General features: G+C 41.0%; 1 protein-coding gene across 5 annotated transcripts in view; it reads left to right on the forward strand.

Annotated features, from left to right (window-relative positions):
• Window positions 1–18585, forward strand: part of ripor2 (RHO family interacting cell polarization regulator 2) — a 90536-nt gene that overhangs the window by 4706 nt on the left and 67245 nt on the right. For 2 of the 5 annotated variants that reach the window (XM_056399381.1, XM_056399382.1), the window contains exon 1: window positions 12768–13177. The exons of 1 other annotated variant lie outside the window; for it this stretch is intronic. In XM_056399381.1, the coding sequence (XP_056255356.1) occupies window positions 13099–13177 (79 nt within the window). In that variant the 5' untranslated portion in view covers window positions 12768–13098. Of the gene's footprint in view, window positions 1–5766; window positions 5997–12767; window positions 13178–18585 lie in introns of those variants that run through there. 2 more of the 5 variants (XM_056399384.1, XM_056399386.1) reach the window with 2 other exon arrangements.

An 18585-nucleotide genomic window follows, 5' to 3' on the forward strand; every position in this document is an offset into this window, starting at 1 on the left:
AAGAGAAACTCTTGCTTTCTTCTGACAAGATGCAGAAAACCATGAGCACAGTCAAAGGTGTGTCTCGCTAATAATCTGTCAGACTGTCTTTTTTTTTTTTTCTGCTTTTTTACTACTAATGGAGGTGATTAAAACAAACCACTTTATCAGATTGTGTTATTCTGTTTCTGTGACCTGCCTGACTTGTGCACATTTCTCTTCTCCTTTATTCTGTTGTCATCCTCTTCTTCTCCGCACCTCTCTGTCCCTCACCTCTGCCCCCTTTGCATTTGCTTTATTGCTTCCTTTGTTTCTCATGTCTCCTTCAGCCTCTCCTCTCACTTATCGTCCTCTTGCCCTGCGACCTCTCTCTCTCTCTCTCTCTCTCCCATTCTCCTATTTCTACCCTCCCTTCAGATCTTCATTATCCCTCTCCTCTCCTCTCCTCTCCTCTCCTCTCCTCTCTCGAACCAGATTTGTGATGGCGCTCACTCTCTGAAAATCTTCCCCCTCCATAGCAACGCGCCTCCTCACTACTGTAGCCTCTGCTGCCACTGATGCAGGAGGCGGTGTTGGGATTCAAAACTACATCAGAGGAGATTACATATCACCTCGGCTCATTTTCCAGTTGTCAGCTGTAGCTGGAAATGATTGTTTCTCACTGCTCACTTATACTTTCTTCCGCTCTTTCCTCTCCTTTCTTTTATTTCTGTCACGCACTTATTTTTTTCGCTCTCTCTCTCTTTGTTCTTTCTCTCCTGCTTATCTGCTCGTTTCTCCGTCCCTCTCTCTTCGCCCAGAAAACAATTCAATTCACAAGCTTTCAGGGCACATGTGAGTGTGGAATCGTGCTGGTCCTCTCTCTGTAATTTCACACAATAAAGTCAACAAGCAGGGCTGCTGCGTGGGCTGCTTATGAACACAGAGAGAACAACTAATGGAAAGAGAGAAAGACAAGGAGAGAGTGAGAGACAGAGGGAGGAGAGAACAAAAAAAAAATACTGCCTGCATGTCCCAAAAGAAGCGCACGTGTTTCAGTTATTTATTACACCTGTAGCTCTCATTTCCATTTGTGTTTGACGCCACATTTCCCCATATATGCCAGTATTTTCATTTATTCATCACATTGCTTTTATTACAACTGTGTTATGTTCTATCAAAATATAACACTAAAAAAGTGGTCAGTTCCTCCAAATTACATTTATCTGCAGATGCATCAAGCCGGGCTGATAGGTTTTTGTTTCATTTGCTCAGGTTTAGACATATACTCTGAGATTCCAGAGAGATGTGAGATTTCATACGTAGCTCCCCATATGGCTGGATACTGCTAAAGCTATAGTACTCTCCCATTCTCTCGAATGCAAGGTCTCAGTAACCCTTGTAGGAATTTCTTCATATTTCGAACAAACACTCACTTGGACTCAAAGATGAACTGATTAGAATTTGGTGGTAAGAGGTCGAAGGTTTCAAGGTCACCATGACCTCACAAAACATGTTTTTGGCCATATCTCAAGTATTCATATGGTAATTATGATAAGATACACTTATTAAATGTATTCAATTCCTTCAAAGACTTCACTTCTTTACTACTACTATTACTATCTGGTCAGACACGGATGTAAAGTGCATCGGGACTGGTTGGTGGAGGCGTACAACCGCAAGGCAATAATTCTAGTCAGTCTCTTCAGTGTGAGTGAAACCTTGAGTGACATTTAAGCTGCATGCTTCATGTACATCATAGTTTATGTACTAAGTCTGTTTCCACTGCACTTTGTTGCAATTTTTCCAAGCATAAAAACTTCTGCTTTTTAGAAAAATTTCCAGCTTTTTGACTCTGTTTTTTATGCACACAAAAACAGATCAATGGAAACGCACTTAATGTTGAGAGAGCTCAGAATCAAGTGACCTGCACTGCTGAAGCAGCACTGAGTGAGACACAGCCTTGTGGGGGCTGCGCTGTAACCCAGCCTGACCTCTGTCCTCTCTGTATAATGGAAGGAGCAAATAAAATCGATGCAGTATCATGTTGTTTTTACAATCCTGAGGCAAATGAAAGAAAAGTTCAGGTTGACCTTGTCCACTGCTATGTTCTGTAAGCTTTGCTCATGATGCCTCAAAAGGTGCGATGTTTGAAGGAAAAAACTTTTTCGAAAGCAACTTCATTATTGAAACGCACGACACAGTCAATGCCACAAAAAATATAGTGCTGTCATAAATGCAGTCTCATTTTCCCTTGAAGATTGAATTTAATATCTCACTGCATGAACTTGAGGGAAAGTCCATGTTACAAAACTGGATATTTCAGAAAAGAATTTGATCCAATGTCCTTTTTCTTTTCTCGGCATGTGTTGGCTCTGTCTCTTTCTTTTCTCAAAGGAGGTCCAGGTTCTCATCTCAGGATTTATTGTCTACTTGCCAGATTGTCATTTGGTTTCTGATGGGTTTTCAGAGATGTTGCTATCAAAGACTAAATACAACGCATAGACAACAAAAAAGCCCCCAGCCATCTCATCATTTCAATATTTTCATTGAGACACAGAATGAAATTGTTCTTGCTGAATAGCATAAGGTTGACTGGTCAAACTTTATGCCAGTTTCAATGTCTCAAGGCCAAGGCTGGAAGATTTGGCAGAGTATATGGCAACACTAGCTCATGAGCTCATGGTTCCCATGTCACTGGGTTTGGGTCGGGTTGCCAGTTTCTTCTTTGTGCTTCTCAGTAGAACTCCTGGGTTTTCATGGTGGCCAGGATGTGGCTGTATTGAGTGTCCATTCCCCTCAGAAGGATGCCAGGCTAAGATAATTGTGTGTGTGTGTGTGTGTGTGTGTGTGTGTGTGTGTGTGTGTGTGTGTGTGTGTGTGTGTGTGTGTGTGTGTGTGTGTGTGTGTGTGTGTGTGTGTGTGTGTGTGTGTGTGTGTTCTTGCGTGCAATAGAGTGAGATGCTGGCCTTGGCTAAACCCATGCTGGCTTCACCAATGAGAAGAAACATTCAAATGCTGATGAACCGGAAAGAAGGCCTTGATTCGACTCTCCAGCGTTGTGGGAGAGTCTCTGCCTCTCTCTCACTCAGCTAAAGTATATTAAATATTTTCGTTGTGACCAATAGGTCTGGGTATCAAATCTTAACACTCTTTAAACTGTGTCCGTAGCATCAAGTCCCAAAAACCGTACCGGAAGCTAGCATTGTGTGTTTGTTCAGATTATTCCTGTTTACTTATCATTTGATCAAAATTACTCCATTTGCGTCATACTTTCAGTTATTTTATCCTCACATTTGAGAAGTTTGAGTAATTGTGTTAAGTGACAATTCAGACTATTTTACACATACATCAAGGTCAGTTTAATTTTCTCTGGGATTACTACTTAGCCCGTAGAAACAGTTGTATAATGTCATCTGTGGTTCTGGAGAATCTTCCAGATATTTCATGTAAGCATTTACGTGGAATATCTGCAATAATTGTGGCTTTAGATGGTGTTTAAATATAAAAAAAAAATCTAATTTCAGGAACTGAAACGGCTCATTGACAAAACTGTAGATTTATGTAGGTCATATAAGGTTGGTACATTACAATACTCCAGGGAGAAGGACAGATGTGTAGTCACAGCAGATGTCATCACTCTGGAGTGACTTGATGCAAAGCCAGACAGGGTAAACGCACACTTACATACACACATACAGAGATTTCTTTCGTTGGTTTTTTTAATATGCCCTCTTGCACAATGATGAGCTGTCAGTGCATTTTCCAGCCCAGCTCCCACTGCCGCTGTTCCTCTGACCATCCGGGCAGAAAGGCTACATGTGTAACACTTACAGTGACCAGTTCTGTCATCCTCCGACTCTGAATAAACCCTGCGCCCTTTTTCTAACTTACGGCCTCTGTGGCGCGTGAGCACTCTGTTTTACTCGCAGAGAAATGCAGCTGCAATAGACACTCAGTGTTATTTTACACACTGTTGGCCAACCTTCCTTCCATGTCCCCACCCTGTTTCTCAGAAGCTTTTGTGAGACCCTCCCTTCCTGTTCACATGGTAAATATTTGTATACAATCTATAAATGTATTTCACCTCACACTGCTGACTATATCTATTAAATCTAGATGTTTGTGCTTGAGTAAGTTTGTACATTTATGTCACAATTTTGCAGATAACGGTGTAGGTCATACTCACAAGTAATATTGTCCATCTAGGGCACATTGCATCAGTTGCCATTGGCATTGCCATAGGTGTTTTTCTAGTTTTGAAAGTTGACTTCCTCATTCTGCAGCAGGCAGGTGTTGGCAGTAAGGACACCCTGATGTGGTGGGTGGGTAGCGTGGGAGAGGAAACTGTGGTTTTCAGAGCTCTAGCCACCCTGTTGCCCCACCCTACTGCAACCTCCTCATCTGGTTTCTGGATATCCCCATCAGTTACTTGTCAAAAATAGAACAAGATTATGTAACACTTAATGAACTGCTTGGGGCTGTGGGGAGATATTAACTGTCAGAAAGCTGCTCAGTCATGAGGGTGATTTGATAGATGTGGCATATGAGGGTACCCTCAATATTTAGGACAGGCCTACTGTTCGCTAAGTCCTGCCATTCTTAGTTGCAACTTGTTGAGTGGCACAAATGCAGTTTGCAGTAACAACAATGGCAGATTTACTGCCGAAAATTCTTATTAATTGTTAAACAATGCGTCTTCAGTTTCAAACAGAAGTGGCCTGCTGACTGAAAAGGCAATTGTTGCTGGTGGATTTTTCAGCTTTAACTAGCTACCTCATTAAGCTAGCATTAGCTTCATTTTAAAACAAGGACCTTATGCATGCACTTGATGGTTACATGCATAAAATGGTGCTTAAAAACTGAAGCTAAAGAGGTGAAACGTCATCCTCACCACAGTTGAGCCATGCAGGAGAAATAAACAGTTCTTGTATTGTAGTGTTAAGAGCAGCTCTAGTATTATAACCATGCGGAAAAATCTAAGATCTATTACAGTATTTGCCTATAACCCTGTTTAGAAAAAAAGCTTTGGACGAGGACTAACTAATGATTTTGGCAAATTTCACTCTAAACTTTCCACAAATCCAATAAAGAGCAGGATGGATCTGCTAACATCAGTCTAATCTCTGATAGCATCGAGGATCGGGGTTCACACAGTTGAGACATACACAGTTTATGTGCTCATTGTGGAAGAGATTTTATTTTGAATGTAACCTGTAGCCCAAACCCAAGCTAACATAGTGGTTAATAATATTGGTTTTGGAAATAATGCTTGGTTACAAGGTAGGAAGCTAGTTAGCTGGGCAAGCTAACAATTTAAAAACAGCTTGTTTAAAGCAAATAAACACACTGTCTAATACGTTCCTTCTACTTTTGTTCTTGTGTCTTTGGTTTTGGAAAGAAAAAAAGACGCTTCCTTCCAATCTCCTGACAAGTATAGCGTGACATTTGCTATTTGGGGCAGAGCATTAGCAAATGGTCAGTTAAACCACCAGAAACAAATCAATGAATGAAGCTGTTTTTATGAGCTCACCCTCCATATTGTCTTGAGTACATCAGTTTAAATTTGATACTGAGGGCCACAGAGACAAATGCCCAGATAAGGCTGTGGTCTGATGATTCATTTGGTTGAGTGCTTCAGCTCCCTGTTATCTCTTCCCTCCAGGTGTACCCGGGAGCAGCAGGGCACAACATGGGTACTGCCATCTCTGCGGTGCCAGTCTGCACAGCTGGTGTGCAGCGGCTGTATTGCTGCCATTGTCTGATGCCCTCTGTGCACTCTGGGACAGAGACAGAAAGGCAAAGAGTGAATGAGCGAGAGAAAAGGATCCAATTGTGGAACAGAGAAAGACAAAATACAATAGCGGCAGGGAGAGACAGGGAGAGGGCACGAAAATAGAAAATTGGTGGCAGCACAGACAGACTTGTAGGTTTCACACTGACAAGGAGGCGTGCGCTTGGATTATCCTTTAACATAATGTACCGCAGAGTCAGGACTTACAACCATATAAGGATGAAAAGATATCGATATGCTTTCAGTAGGTATATCTACCACTTTGTCTCCTGCAGCTTTGGCTCAAATTAACATAACTTTGGCTTTCATCATACCATGCTTCTTCCTGCACACTAAACCAGACTGTGTAGTTGCATGTTTGTCCAGGTTGAACTCAGTTTACATGGTCTGCCTGAAAAATGTGAGAGTGGATGCTACTAAGAAACTGGTAAGTTTGAACAGAAGTAGTATGGGGCTCATTGCAAATTCATACACTCTGATGCTCTGCTATTTGCACAGACTCATCTTTTGGTTAAATAACTCTGACTTCGGATATTCATGAGACATTTCAATCAGCGGTTTGCACTGATTGCACTGTGTTTTATGCTCCAGGTTTCTGTTTTTGTCTTACCCACTCTCAGCATTGAGATTTGGATAAAAGAAGTTGCATCAAGATCTACTGTGTGATGTTTTCTGTATTGTAAACACATTGCAGGGAGCTGGATCGTGTGTGTGTGTGTGTGTGTGTGTGTGTGTGTGTGTGTGTGTGTGTGTGTGTGTGTGTGTGTGTGTGTGTGTGTGTGTGTGTGTATGTGCATGTGCGTGTGTGTGTGTCTACTTGCATGAGTATGTGTGAGGTGGGCTACAGTACAGTACATTATGGTCGTCTTCCATCAGACACATGAAGCGGCAGCGTCACACACACACACACACACACACACTAACTCACACACGTGCACCTCGAATGACTCAGAGAGTGCCATGGCAAATTGGATTTACCACGCAATGCCCTCATTATTGTTACCAGGGTAACCAGGCACCCCTTTCACAATCATCCCATTTTGTCATCCTTCTTAGAGGGAGAGAAAAAGAAGCAGTAGCCTGGGTGGAGGGAGCAAAGTGGGAACGATAGGAGAGGACAGAAGATGTCCATTGAAGTCACTTTTTACCCGCCTCTGTTTTTCTTTTGTCTTCCAGCCTTCATCCTCTCTGACTCTCACTCACATTAGTCTGTGGCAATTATCAAAGATGAGCTGACCTGAGGAGTCCTTGCACCATTTTCCAAAAAGGACATTTTATTTCTGTCCTCCCTCCATTCCCATCACCTCAGACCCATACCTACTTGTCATGGTTTGGCAGAGGAAGTCATCCTGACATCAAGAACTTTTTCAAGTAGTTTTCTCATCCGTCTCCTCCTTAAACTTCCTCCCTTACATCCAACTTTTCATGTATTTGAAATCTGTGCTCTGGCCTGGGGTGACCTGCTGTGCAATGTGCACTTACTCCTCCTAGTTCCCTGTACTCAGAAATCCAGTTTCCACAAGATTTATGAATCAGCTTTTTGTGTAGCAACAATATCCTGTGTGTTGGGTGTGTTCTCCTCTTTTTATTCAAGCTTGTACTATTTATAGTTTCATTGCTTGTTTAAATGTTTCTTTATATGTTCTGCAGTTCTTTGACTGAAACATGCACTACAGAGAGGTTTATCATATTATTGTTATATTAGCAAGCATCATCAAAATCTTAAAAATCACATTTTGGTCATTTTACAAATTAGATTTTTTTTTTAATAAAGTTTGTAAAATGTTATTTTTGATCTAAATCTCATCTAAACTGTAAAAAATAAAATGCTAGTGGGAAATTGCCCCAATTTATGTTTTTTTTTTTTGGCGTGAAACTACTCAAATTTTAATATACACAGTTGAAAAAATTTATGAACCAGCCTATTAAATATCCAGCAAGTCTTTATTTTTAGAAGCTAAACGCCCTCCATGTTGCTGATAGCCTCAAATTCCCTGAAAAAACAAGGACGTGAACTCAGTCACGTCAATAGCTGCAATGTTTTCTGCACTCCCTGGCATGCAAAGAATAACATAAATGACCCAAATCCTGTTGTGAACATTGATAATTTTACTTTGGTGCATGATGTCAGTTTAAATGCAACCATACACAGCAGGCCTAACTGTTTTCTAAACCAAGTCTGAAAAACTCATATAATTACTAGCTGTGACAATGTGTGTGCGTGTGTGTCATCATGGCAAATGTGGTCCTAGAGACACTTACTGTAGTGGAAACTACCACAGAGGCAGATTTCAGTACTCTGGCAGGTGTTTATATGTCTGTCTGTCTGTCTGTGGACAGACATTTTATTCATGACAGCATCACATTTGTGCAAAATACAGTCACGAAACTGAGTACTCATTACTCATGTAGTAGCCTAATACTGAGTATTTGTGGGTCAGAACGTCAACATGTTGATGGGTGTCGCGGCTGCTGTTATCCCACAGCCAGATAGTCCCTAGTTGCTTTTCATATTTAATTAGGATTTACATATAGAACTGTTTGATCTAAAAGAGCTGTGGAACTTATAGGTTGCAAGAAGTTAGCTTGATTGGATGTTCTGTGTACTTTGGTGTATGTGGAGATGTAGTGGAGTCTTCCAGCCGGTCAAAAGAAATTAAATAAAAATCTAAATGTATATGTTTCTAATGCAGGAATTCTGTTGTCTGATGCTGATTATTTTCTCTAGTTTTCTAGTGTTTTATGGCCATTGAAGCATCTGTGCAAGAGGCTGCATACTTGCAAATTAGCTAGCACCATAGAATTAGCCTGGATGCTAATGAGTTGCTGCTTCCATGCTAATGACTGATATTTTAGTCCACAGTAACAGGCGGTGTACTGATGCATATTGTCAGGGCCAGAAGAGTGAGTGTGTAGGAGGCTGAGGCCGCCTATTCAGCCTCCTGGGATACTCATCATCTGGCTCGATTCAGATGCCAAAGAGCTCCATTGTTTGACCCCATTCAAACAACACCATTGTACTGAGCGGGTCTGATTGTGCTACTCTTTGCAATGCCGGAGTAACAACTGTGTTTGTGGTGTGTGTGTGTTTGTGTACGTACTTGTCTGTTTGTCTGTGCTGTGTTTTGGTGGCATTGTGTGTGAATGTTCAGCATTATTATATGAACGTGTCAGTGTCTGTTTGTGTGTGTGTGTATGTGTGTGTGTGGTATTGTGTGGTAGCAGCCCAACAGCATGCGTTTGCATTTCCCGAAGCAGGGGGTTTTCTCTGCTGGTGACAACAATGTAACCCAGTCATTGAAATGCAGCAGGGCAAATGCAGCCCAAACGTGACCCCGTTTTGTGGAGCTCCTGCCTGGAGCTCATGGTCAGAAGCTGCTGAGGGGGAAAAAAAGTAATTGAAATGTCTGTGAATGCTCAGATTTGTAACCTTTTCATAACATTGTCCTCTGTGGGTTTAATCACAGACATATTTTGCACATAAATCATAATACAGTCACCAGAACATGTGACGATTATAGCAATGAACAGATGGGAGTGGGGCGTATCTGCAGAAGACAGTGGGCTTTGATTTGCCCGTGTCACTGTTCTGTATGTGAGTGTGTTTTCTGTTTACTTGCCTGTATGACCAGTGATTCTCCCTCCCACCATCATGTTTCTAGGATCAGAGCAGTAAGTCAAAATGTCCCTTCTGTGGTTCTGCTGTTAACCACCAGATTGACTAGTGAGCATTAATCATAACTGTACGTTTTTATGTAGCTCTGTTTGCAAGTAGAACTTTTGGAAAAATACTATATGGAAAAAATTTGTGGGAAAAATTTCACTTTACTTGAATAGATCACACTGCATCTGTTTGATTCCAGATCGTTCTTTTGTACAGTCACCACTTTCTTTTATTTCCTGTTGCTGCTCCTTCACTTTGATCAGGATATGTCCTGGTATATAATTACCAGCGTCTGTATTGTAAAGCTTCAACTGCCTTCTACCACTGATTTGTAAAGTGCAAACTCTTTTCTGCCACTTCTCATTTTGGATTAGTGAAATCTGTGAGTGGTGTTTCTTTCCATACTGTCAGCTGGGTGTTTTCTTGTCCCACCCTGCTCGGTGTGAGACACAGTCTAAAGGGACCTGCTCTTTATGTGTGTGTGTGTGTTGGTGTGTGTGTGTGTGTGTGTATGTGTGTGTGTGTGTATGTACGTCTTTCTATTAGGACTGCAACTAACATTTACTTTCATTATCAATTAATCTGTCAATGATCTTTTCTGATGAATAGAATCATTAGTTAATTTAATGTCAGAAAATGTCCATTTCTAATTTTCTTTTCTAACCCCAAATATTAAGTCTACAATGATATAAACCAGAGAATAGCAGCAAACTGAGAGACCCTGAGGGATCATAAATAAATGAAGATTAATCGATTATCAAAATATCTGACAGTCAAGTAATTGATTAACTGATTAATCATTTACACCTTAGTTTACATGACTCTCCTTGATTCTGTCATGCGAAGAGGCTCTTGTGCCACTTGCAGGATACAGCTTGAGTTATGCTTCTCCAAGTAGGGGACAGAGACGTTCATGTAGCTGGTTCTTGTATGAGTTTTAGTTTTTATTTTTCTCTTTCGTTTCTGTTTCAAACCCACTTCCAGGCAGGAGTTGCACTAACAAATAATGTTGCTTAACTCACAGATTGTGTTGTGCACATTGGCTCCTCTGCAAGCTACTGTTGCCTATAACACCCCTCCCTATATGGGTTCACAGAGATGTTTGCTTTTGTCTTTAGAGAGGCACTGTTCCAGTTTTAAACAGCATAATGCACACATTCATGTGCACACATGCACACACACACACATTGATGCACATGCAAATATTTTTACTGTTCTTAATGTCTCTACAGTGCAACCATATTTTTGACAAATGTCAGTAATCCAGTAAAAGATCTTCACGTTCAGTAAGTTCATCTTTTTTGCTGCTTTATAAAGAGCGACTTGTGTGAGTGTTTTGGGTTGTGGTGGCCAAAGCAGTTCCAAGCCCCTTCTTTAGAACAGTTTTACTTCCAGTTTTAGCCACCGTCACAGTTTTGGTTCCTGCCTCAGTCTGACAGACAACATGCAAACCCAGGAGTACACACTCTCTGTCAAACCAATACAACCAAACACCTAACTGTTGTCAGTTTCTCACACCACCCTCCACAGTGACCTCTGACATGTTGGAATTGGTAAGCACAGCTGTTAACACAGCAAATTATTCAAAACAACAGAGTAAAAATGTTCTTGACATGTATTCAGATCCACATCCCACCTCCTGATAGATGTGATGTATCTGCATTGTCTGGACCAGTCTCCGTGAAAATGAGTTTGTCTCCAGGTTCGTTCCCTCGAGCTTTGGCCTTAAAGGGAGGTGGTGGCAGGGGAGAGGAAGTCTGAAGGAAAAGTGATAATGAACCGACTAGAGGCCTAGTTTCTATTTTGGTTGGGAATTGGTTTGTCTAAATGGGATGTGAGTCAGAGAAACTGCACAGTAAAGACAGATGGAGGCATGGTGTGACAAAAGAGGATGAAAATTCTGTGTCTGGCTCCTTTTTTGACTTTTCATCTGAGAATAAAATTAAAGGTCAAAATGAGAGAGGACTTGTCTTGTTACCAATAATTTGGGTCTGGACATGAAATGCTTGAGAGATACTGGTAAGGGGCCTCCTGGGGTTGGTGCAACCCTCTTAAAAAGCGCAATGAAAACTATTTCAAAGTCAAAAAGTAGAGTCACTCTGCCCATGATTGGCTGGAAGGTTTGTCATTACACATGACAAGAGTTTGGATTTTTGTTCACAAATTGCATCCTATTTGTTTTGGGTCACTTGTACCAAAAAGGCCTCAGCGATAATACAACGGTGCTTAAGCTGAATAACAGTTATTTTTAACTTATGTGTGTGCTGATTTTGTCAGATGACGTCGCGGTTATAAAATCAGATTTTAGCAGCAGCTTGAAAGTGGCTTGGAAGTGGCTGCTGGTTAACATGTAGTCTTAACTGGCTGCGTTTCAGTCACTATTTCAAACTTGTTTCGTTGTCTGACAACAGAAACAGAAAGACACGTAAATGAGAAGAGCTTTATTGGGAACTCGGCAGTCTTAAATAGTTCAGCCATGTACTAGGTTTTGACCAAGTCTTGTTAGATATCAGACTGTCGCATAAATGAATGCATTCAAGTTGCAGAGCCAATAATAACTTTTTCTGAATACAATCCAGCAGCAAACTGAATATGTTCCACTCCAGAATGATAGAAGATTCTTTGATTCTTCTAGAAATATCTTTGAAAGAGGAGTACGTGGTGTCAAACAGCCTGCAGAGTTTGGCTCGTGTTTGTGTTTCTGAAACACAGATGCTTAGCTGTGTGACTAAAATGTAGTCTAAAGCAAACGTCTCAAGTGTAAAAACTGTGATTACGTGAGAGGTGCTCCCACAGTGTCTGAATCGGAGCAGGCGAGTGTGTTTACTCGCTGCGTCCTGAGCAGCACCATGGAAACTTTCAGCAGCAGCAGACGACACCAGGCGTTATCAGCGACGCCGAGGCCTCCTCAATGTGGGACGAGTGAAAAAATAGAAGGAGCAATCAGTGTGGTCCCATGATTCCTAGTGAGCTGTGAAGGAATGACAAGTAGGGCCAACCTTACATCTCAGATGCCATGCTACGTACACACAAACAAACACACACACACACACACACACACACACACACACACACACACACACACACTCACACATATTTTCACACCCTTTTTGCATGTCTTTGCTGGCTCAAAATATAAAATCTAATTATTCCTGTTGATCACCAGGAACCGGAGCTGACTCACAGCAGAGAGAACATACTGTGCATATGGGCACAGACACACATGTACACACACATGACTGACCCTCCCCACACTCTACACACACATGCGCACACTTATGCATACAAGTGCTCTACAGCACACTCTCACTTCAGTTTTACACAGGATGTTATGAAATCAGCACTGCTGCTGAAACTTAGTGAAGGTCGCTGGGAGTCCTCTCTCTCACCCAAACACCCAAACACCCACCCACACACACACACACACACACACACTCACACACACTTCACCTGGCACTTACACACTCACACACACATTCCTGTGTAGGGAGCTGAAGCTCAGCTCAGTCCCAGTCCTCTCCTACTCGAGCGAGGAGCCTGCCGGTGATCGGACTGTCGCCTGAAGCGAAGAGGCCGGGCCGGTGTTGATTCAATTTTACAGCCCAGTCACTCTCTCTGAAGCTCCGATTAGTCAGCCGAGGGAGACGAGGGGGAGAGAAGGAGAAGAAGAAGAGGAATAGTGATGGCTATGACCGACATTGCAGAGGATGACCTGGATGAGATGATGCGTGAAGAAGCGGAAGATGTCTTCTATGAGGACGGTAAGCTTGCCAAGGGTCAGCTGTGGAGTATGAGAGAGCAGGCGTGGGTTTACAGGTGGGCTGTGGCTGAGACAGCTGCTGGAGGATTACAGCACGGTCAGAGTGGTTGGTTTGTTTGTGACTTGTGGTTGTGATCAGGGTTAAGAAGAGGGTGATGGTTGAAGTGTGGCCCAGAGGGATCTCTTCAGCTGTGTGGGTGTGGTTGTTTGCTGTATGGTTGTGTAGGCACTGATACACACACTGATGTTAAAAATAAATCACCAATAATCGATTTATCTTACTGTAGAAGAAAGCAGAAATGTATGCCACTTGGGAAAGTCACTATGCAGTAGTTAGTTTTGTCAGAGTAATTAATACTTGTAATGAGAACTCCATGATTTTTGTCTCCAGTTCCCCTTTTGCAGGAGCTCTGAGCAGAGTTTGTATATAGATATTTCAACTTTTACCCTTTTTTTAGAAAGCAGACAGGAGCTGTGCCCTCTGCAGTGTGGGCGTTCTTGTATAACAGGCAGATGTTTTTAACCAAGCATTATGCACCACAAGAGAATCTTTTCAACATGTACATTGTGTGAGAGTTTGTTATTTTAAAACCAGCTGTAATCATTACCTACAGGCAGTTGGACCCGAATGATGAGCAGTAGAAGCATCAGTCAGCAGGACCTGACTAATAATTATTCAAAGGCAGGAAAAAAAAACAGGGATGTGCTTTCAGGTTATGTAATAATTTGAATATTGTCTATTATAATAATATTGTTTATTTTGGGAAAATATGCTCATTTGCTTTCTGGCATTAGAGTTAGATTAGAAGACTTATATCACTCATACCTGTAGGTTAAATACATGCCACAGACAGCAGCCAGTTCACTTAGCTTTTTAGCTTCACCTCTAAAGCTCTTTATTTAACATGTTGTATTTTGTGAATATCTGATTTTTGTTATCAGTCAACATTGTCCCTCTATTATATTCCTTTACCTCAGATGAAATTGTAGCCTCTTTGAAACACACACACCAGTGGCAAAATGTTCACTTACATTTATTTTGAACCAATTTCACAGTTTCAGTGTAAATTGTTCTTCTCCAGCTCAAAATAACACTCTCTTCAGCACTCAACCGCACACACACACACACACACACACACACACACACACACACACACACACACACACACACACACACACACACACACACATACACACACACAAACGCTCAGAGCGCTAAGTGCTCTGCCATGTATTATCTTTAAACCTGTACAGAGAAGTGTTTAATTGCGCTTCATCTGCTTGCACTGTACATATTACAACACCATGGTATTAAAACATTTTAACATATAGTATATCTAAGCTCCACACAGGCTTTAAGTGCTCTGCAGCAGCTCCTCAGATGATGAGTGGACAGTGAGCAGGAAGATATTCCCAGATATTGCATCATTTGGTGTGTAATGTATGTTAATGCCTCCATTGACCCACTTCTGACTGAGATGTGACGTTCTCTTTAAACAACACAGCCAGGAGGTACGCAGCCAGATGACTCTCTGCAACAAACCAGCCAATCACAGCATCCAGATTTATACAGAGGCTGGCCAGCAGGCATCAGTGTGTTTATTCATAGACTCAGCTGAAGGTTGCAGAATATGGATCACTTATATTTTCTGTTCTAATTAGCTCTTTGGATTAGTCATGGAAATTAGACTGTGTGTTGTGTTGAATATTTAAATGTTTGATTCTTATTGGTGCTGAATGCAAATTTACCACCACTGGCCTATTTTCTTTCTAAATCATTAGTTTCAACATTAATAGTGGATGTGTAAATCTTTGAGTTTTTCTACTCACAAAATTAGAATTTAGTGTTGAATGAGCTCACTTTGAAGTGTGTGATTTTGCAATAGTTTTATGGACCCCACATGGAGTCACAAGATGTAATTAAGATGTCTCCAGATGATTCCTGGTCCAGGAAATATAAAAAAATCAGGGTTTTCTCTAGACTTATATTTCTTGTGAAATACAAAATATTAAAAACTAAATATTCAAATGAAACAACATGAGAAGGGAAAACCTTCAAATGAAATTCAAGTCATGGAGATGCAGCCTTTATCGAGCTGTCACGAGCAGACATGGCTTTGCATTTAGGGGTCTCAAGAAAAGAAATACAGCCACACTAGCAGCAAGCTTTGGGTTAACGCTAACATTAGCATGCTGAAATATTGATGTATAGTAGAGGTAATGTTCACCATGTTCACCATCTTTGTTGAGCCTGTTAGCACGCTAATATTTGCTAATTAGCACGGATACATCTGATCATTATCTGATGACCTGATTAATATTGAGGGCAAAGGTAAAGCCAAGAGGCCCTGAAGAAAGCACCACACTTTTATTACCACGACTGCAAGCATGACCTACATGAAGCACTGACCTCAGAGTAACTGTAATAAAGAGGGAGGAGATCCGCTGTATTAGCTGTCAGCTCTGCACTCACAGTGACAATAGTTGTGGTATATAGCACGGCTAGCTTGTCATTATTGTGCTGCTGTCAGTAGAAAACTGAATTATGACCAAAGGAGTACTACTTTTAGCCTGGCCTGACAGACAGCGACAAGCATACTTTCTCCCTCTCTTTATCTGCCTCTCCTCCTCGCTCACACACTCAGCGACTCCAGCTCAGGTCATATAAATTAGCAAAAAGCCTCGGTTATCTTTACTCCACGGGAACAATGTGTTTTAGCTTCATCCCCGCCTCAGTCAGTGCACCCATTTTAGTCAAAGCAAAAAGCAGATGCTTTACAGAAGCATGAAAAGACACTCGCTGTAGGCAGCTTACCATTTTCAAGATATGAAATTTGGGGCACATGTTGACTGGATTGTACCCTCTGTATTTATGAATGTGGTTCCTGCATATAAACAGTATACACATTTCACCACAGAGGTCTGAGTATACTGAGGTAGTGAGTAAATAGTAGGTATGCTGATTTGTGTCATGATTAAAGGTGCTGTTAACCCATATTCTGTCAATCACCTTTACTAGTATTTAGCCATGCGGATAGTTTTGGTTTCGTTTTGTCCAAGTCTATAACTATGAGGTCTGTGGATTATCCAGAGTAACCAGGACACATATTGTGTGTTGTGCCCACTGAAAGCTTTTTCTGCCTGTTGAAGAAACAGTTGACAAAACATATTTAGAAGGCCAGACTAAGAATGGCGGTATCATCTTCCTTCAGAGTGAGATAACTATCAAATGATATAAAAACTAGTGACAGAAAAAGACGGCAAATGTGGATGTGATTGTACTTGAAGTAGTTGTACTACTGTTAATCCACACAATAACAACTCTCAAACTGACACATTTCTTTCACCATTTTCATTGTGAAAACTGCTAAACTGTTGACATATCCCAACTACTGAATGGTTGAGGCAGAAATCTCAGAGACAGAAATCTCAAATCTATATTAGTGACGAGCTACCGCCAGAAGTAGGTGAGAAAAAATGTATTTTTGTTTGTGAGGTTTTGTTATTTGGGTCAACTGACCCTTTAAAGATGCTTTGACATGGATGAACATTTTGGCTTTGCAGGTCACTGGGATCCCCAGGCATTTTGGCTGCTGCTGCAGTTGCTGCAGATCATGATCAGATAAAAACTTTCAATTTTTTCTTAGATACTCTAAAGGAAACTTATTTGTTCCTAGTTTAACCGCCATGCATTTGAGTGGTTTTTGGAGGATTTTCACAAGCGCAGAGGTCATAATCTTAGAATCTCTATCACCGAGGTACAGGAGAGGCTGTAGAGAGAGATGTTTGCTTTACTGATTGTTCAAATGCAAATTGATAAATTATTTCTTTGCAATAGGTCACAGTTTTGTGTTGACATAGGCTTTAATAGAAAGATATTTTTCATTGAAAAAAGCAGCTAGAAATAACTGTCAAGCATTGAACTTTGGTTCAATGCTCACCCTAATGATTACCCATGAGTGCCTTGGAAATAACTCCTGCATGAACCCCCATCTGACCTGAATGATTTTATTCAGGGTTCACAAAAACTATAGTCAAAGTTTAAGTGGTTTTACACACATTAGCACAAACACAACTCTGCTTTCTTCCCTTGTTATCACAATTTACCACGGATACACACCTGCACAGCCGCCTTTCTTGAAATGAAAAAGAGACCAAAATAAACACACAATGGCTTCTTTAACTCTTTCTTCCTCCCTATGAGTAATTCAAAGAGCCTGATTTTGCTCTGCTAGTTTACTCATGTGGTCAGCAGTGAAGTAGCAAGCAGCAAAGTACAAGAGATTAGTGTGTCCCGGAGGAGAGTAGTAGTAAGTAGCAGTAAGGTTTTAATGATAGTAAAAATACAGTTGAGTATGAGATCAATGGTGCCGTGGTCAGAATGAAGGGTCGGTGTTTGGTGTCTAAATAAACCAGTATTTGACTAACTGGGTCAGGTCAGAAACCATAAAGAGCTGCTTTGAGTCACAAGTGAGGAGCTCCTGGAAATGTCTCGGCCATTAACACCGCAGGACTCGGCTATCAGAGTTCCTCGCAGCATCTTGAGTCATATTTATTCTCACAAACCTTCCTTTGACATGCCAGCCTTTAGAGTCTTTTAAATGTCCTGTGCGTCTGTGATTTGCAGTTTCATGTGTTTCACCTGGACTAAACCCCTGTTATCTGATACAGTTTGTTGTGCTAGTTTTGAAAAAGTTTATCTGCTGTCATGCAGGAATGTTTCATATTGTTCCTGTTCTTTGTGCAATAGGATGTGTTTCTACTCCTCCTCTGACTACCAATTACGTTACAAAACCACTAATTGCAGGGCTTAACAGCTATTGTTTTTTTTTTTTTTTTGGATGGGTTTTTTAAAACTTGCAATGACATATCAATCACTCAGATTTTATGGTAGTTTCCTGCTCGTGTTACACAGATTTTGAGAGTTTTTAAGCTACCAAGATGCGGTTTAGATGCATATTTGAATAAATCCTAAAGAGGGGGGGTTGTGTAACTGTGTGAGCTGACAGTACACCTGAATGTGGTTAAAGCTTTGATGTAGTGTTTTCACCTCACTGCTCTTTAAGCCTTCACCTCACGGCTTTTCTGTAATGCTCTTATCTTAACAACACCTGAGATTTAAGGAGTGAACAAATAAACCACAAAACGTAAAGGCACGACACAACATGTAGGCTTATTTTAAAGGCACAGTGTGACGAAAATTAGGTCTCATTTTTCACTGCACAGGAACTTTTCTTACAAAAAGTAGAAAAACATTCCTCTGGTAATCCAAAAAGCAATGACACCTAAACACTATAAAGACAAAGTATCTAGGCTAAAACTTTTCCTGGAAAGTTGTCAACGTATTGGCAATAGCTAATAGCTATGTTGCCAGGTCTTTGTTTACACAACATTGATAGACTTTAATTT

Source organism: Seriola aureovittata, chromosome 16, assembly GCF_021018895.1.
Source record: "Seriola aureovittata isolate HTS-2021-v1 ecotype China chromosome 16, ASM2101889v1, whole genome shotgun sequence".
Taxonomy (NCBI): domain Eukaryota; kingdom Metazoa; phylum Chordata; class Actinopteri; order Carangiformes; family Carangidae; genus Seriola; species Seriola aureovittata.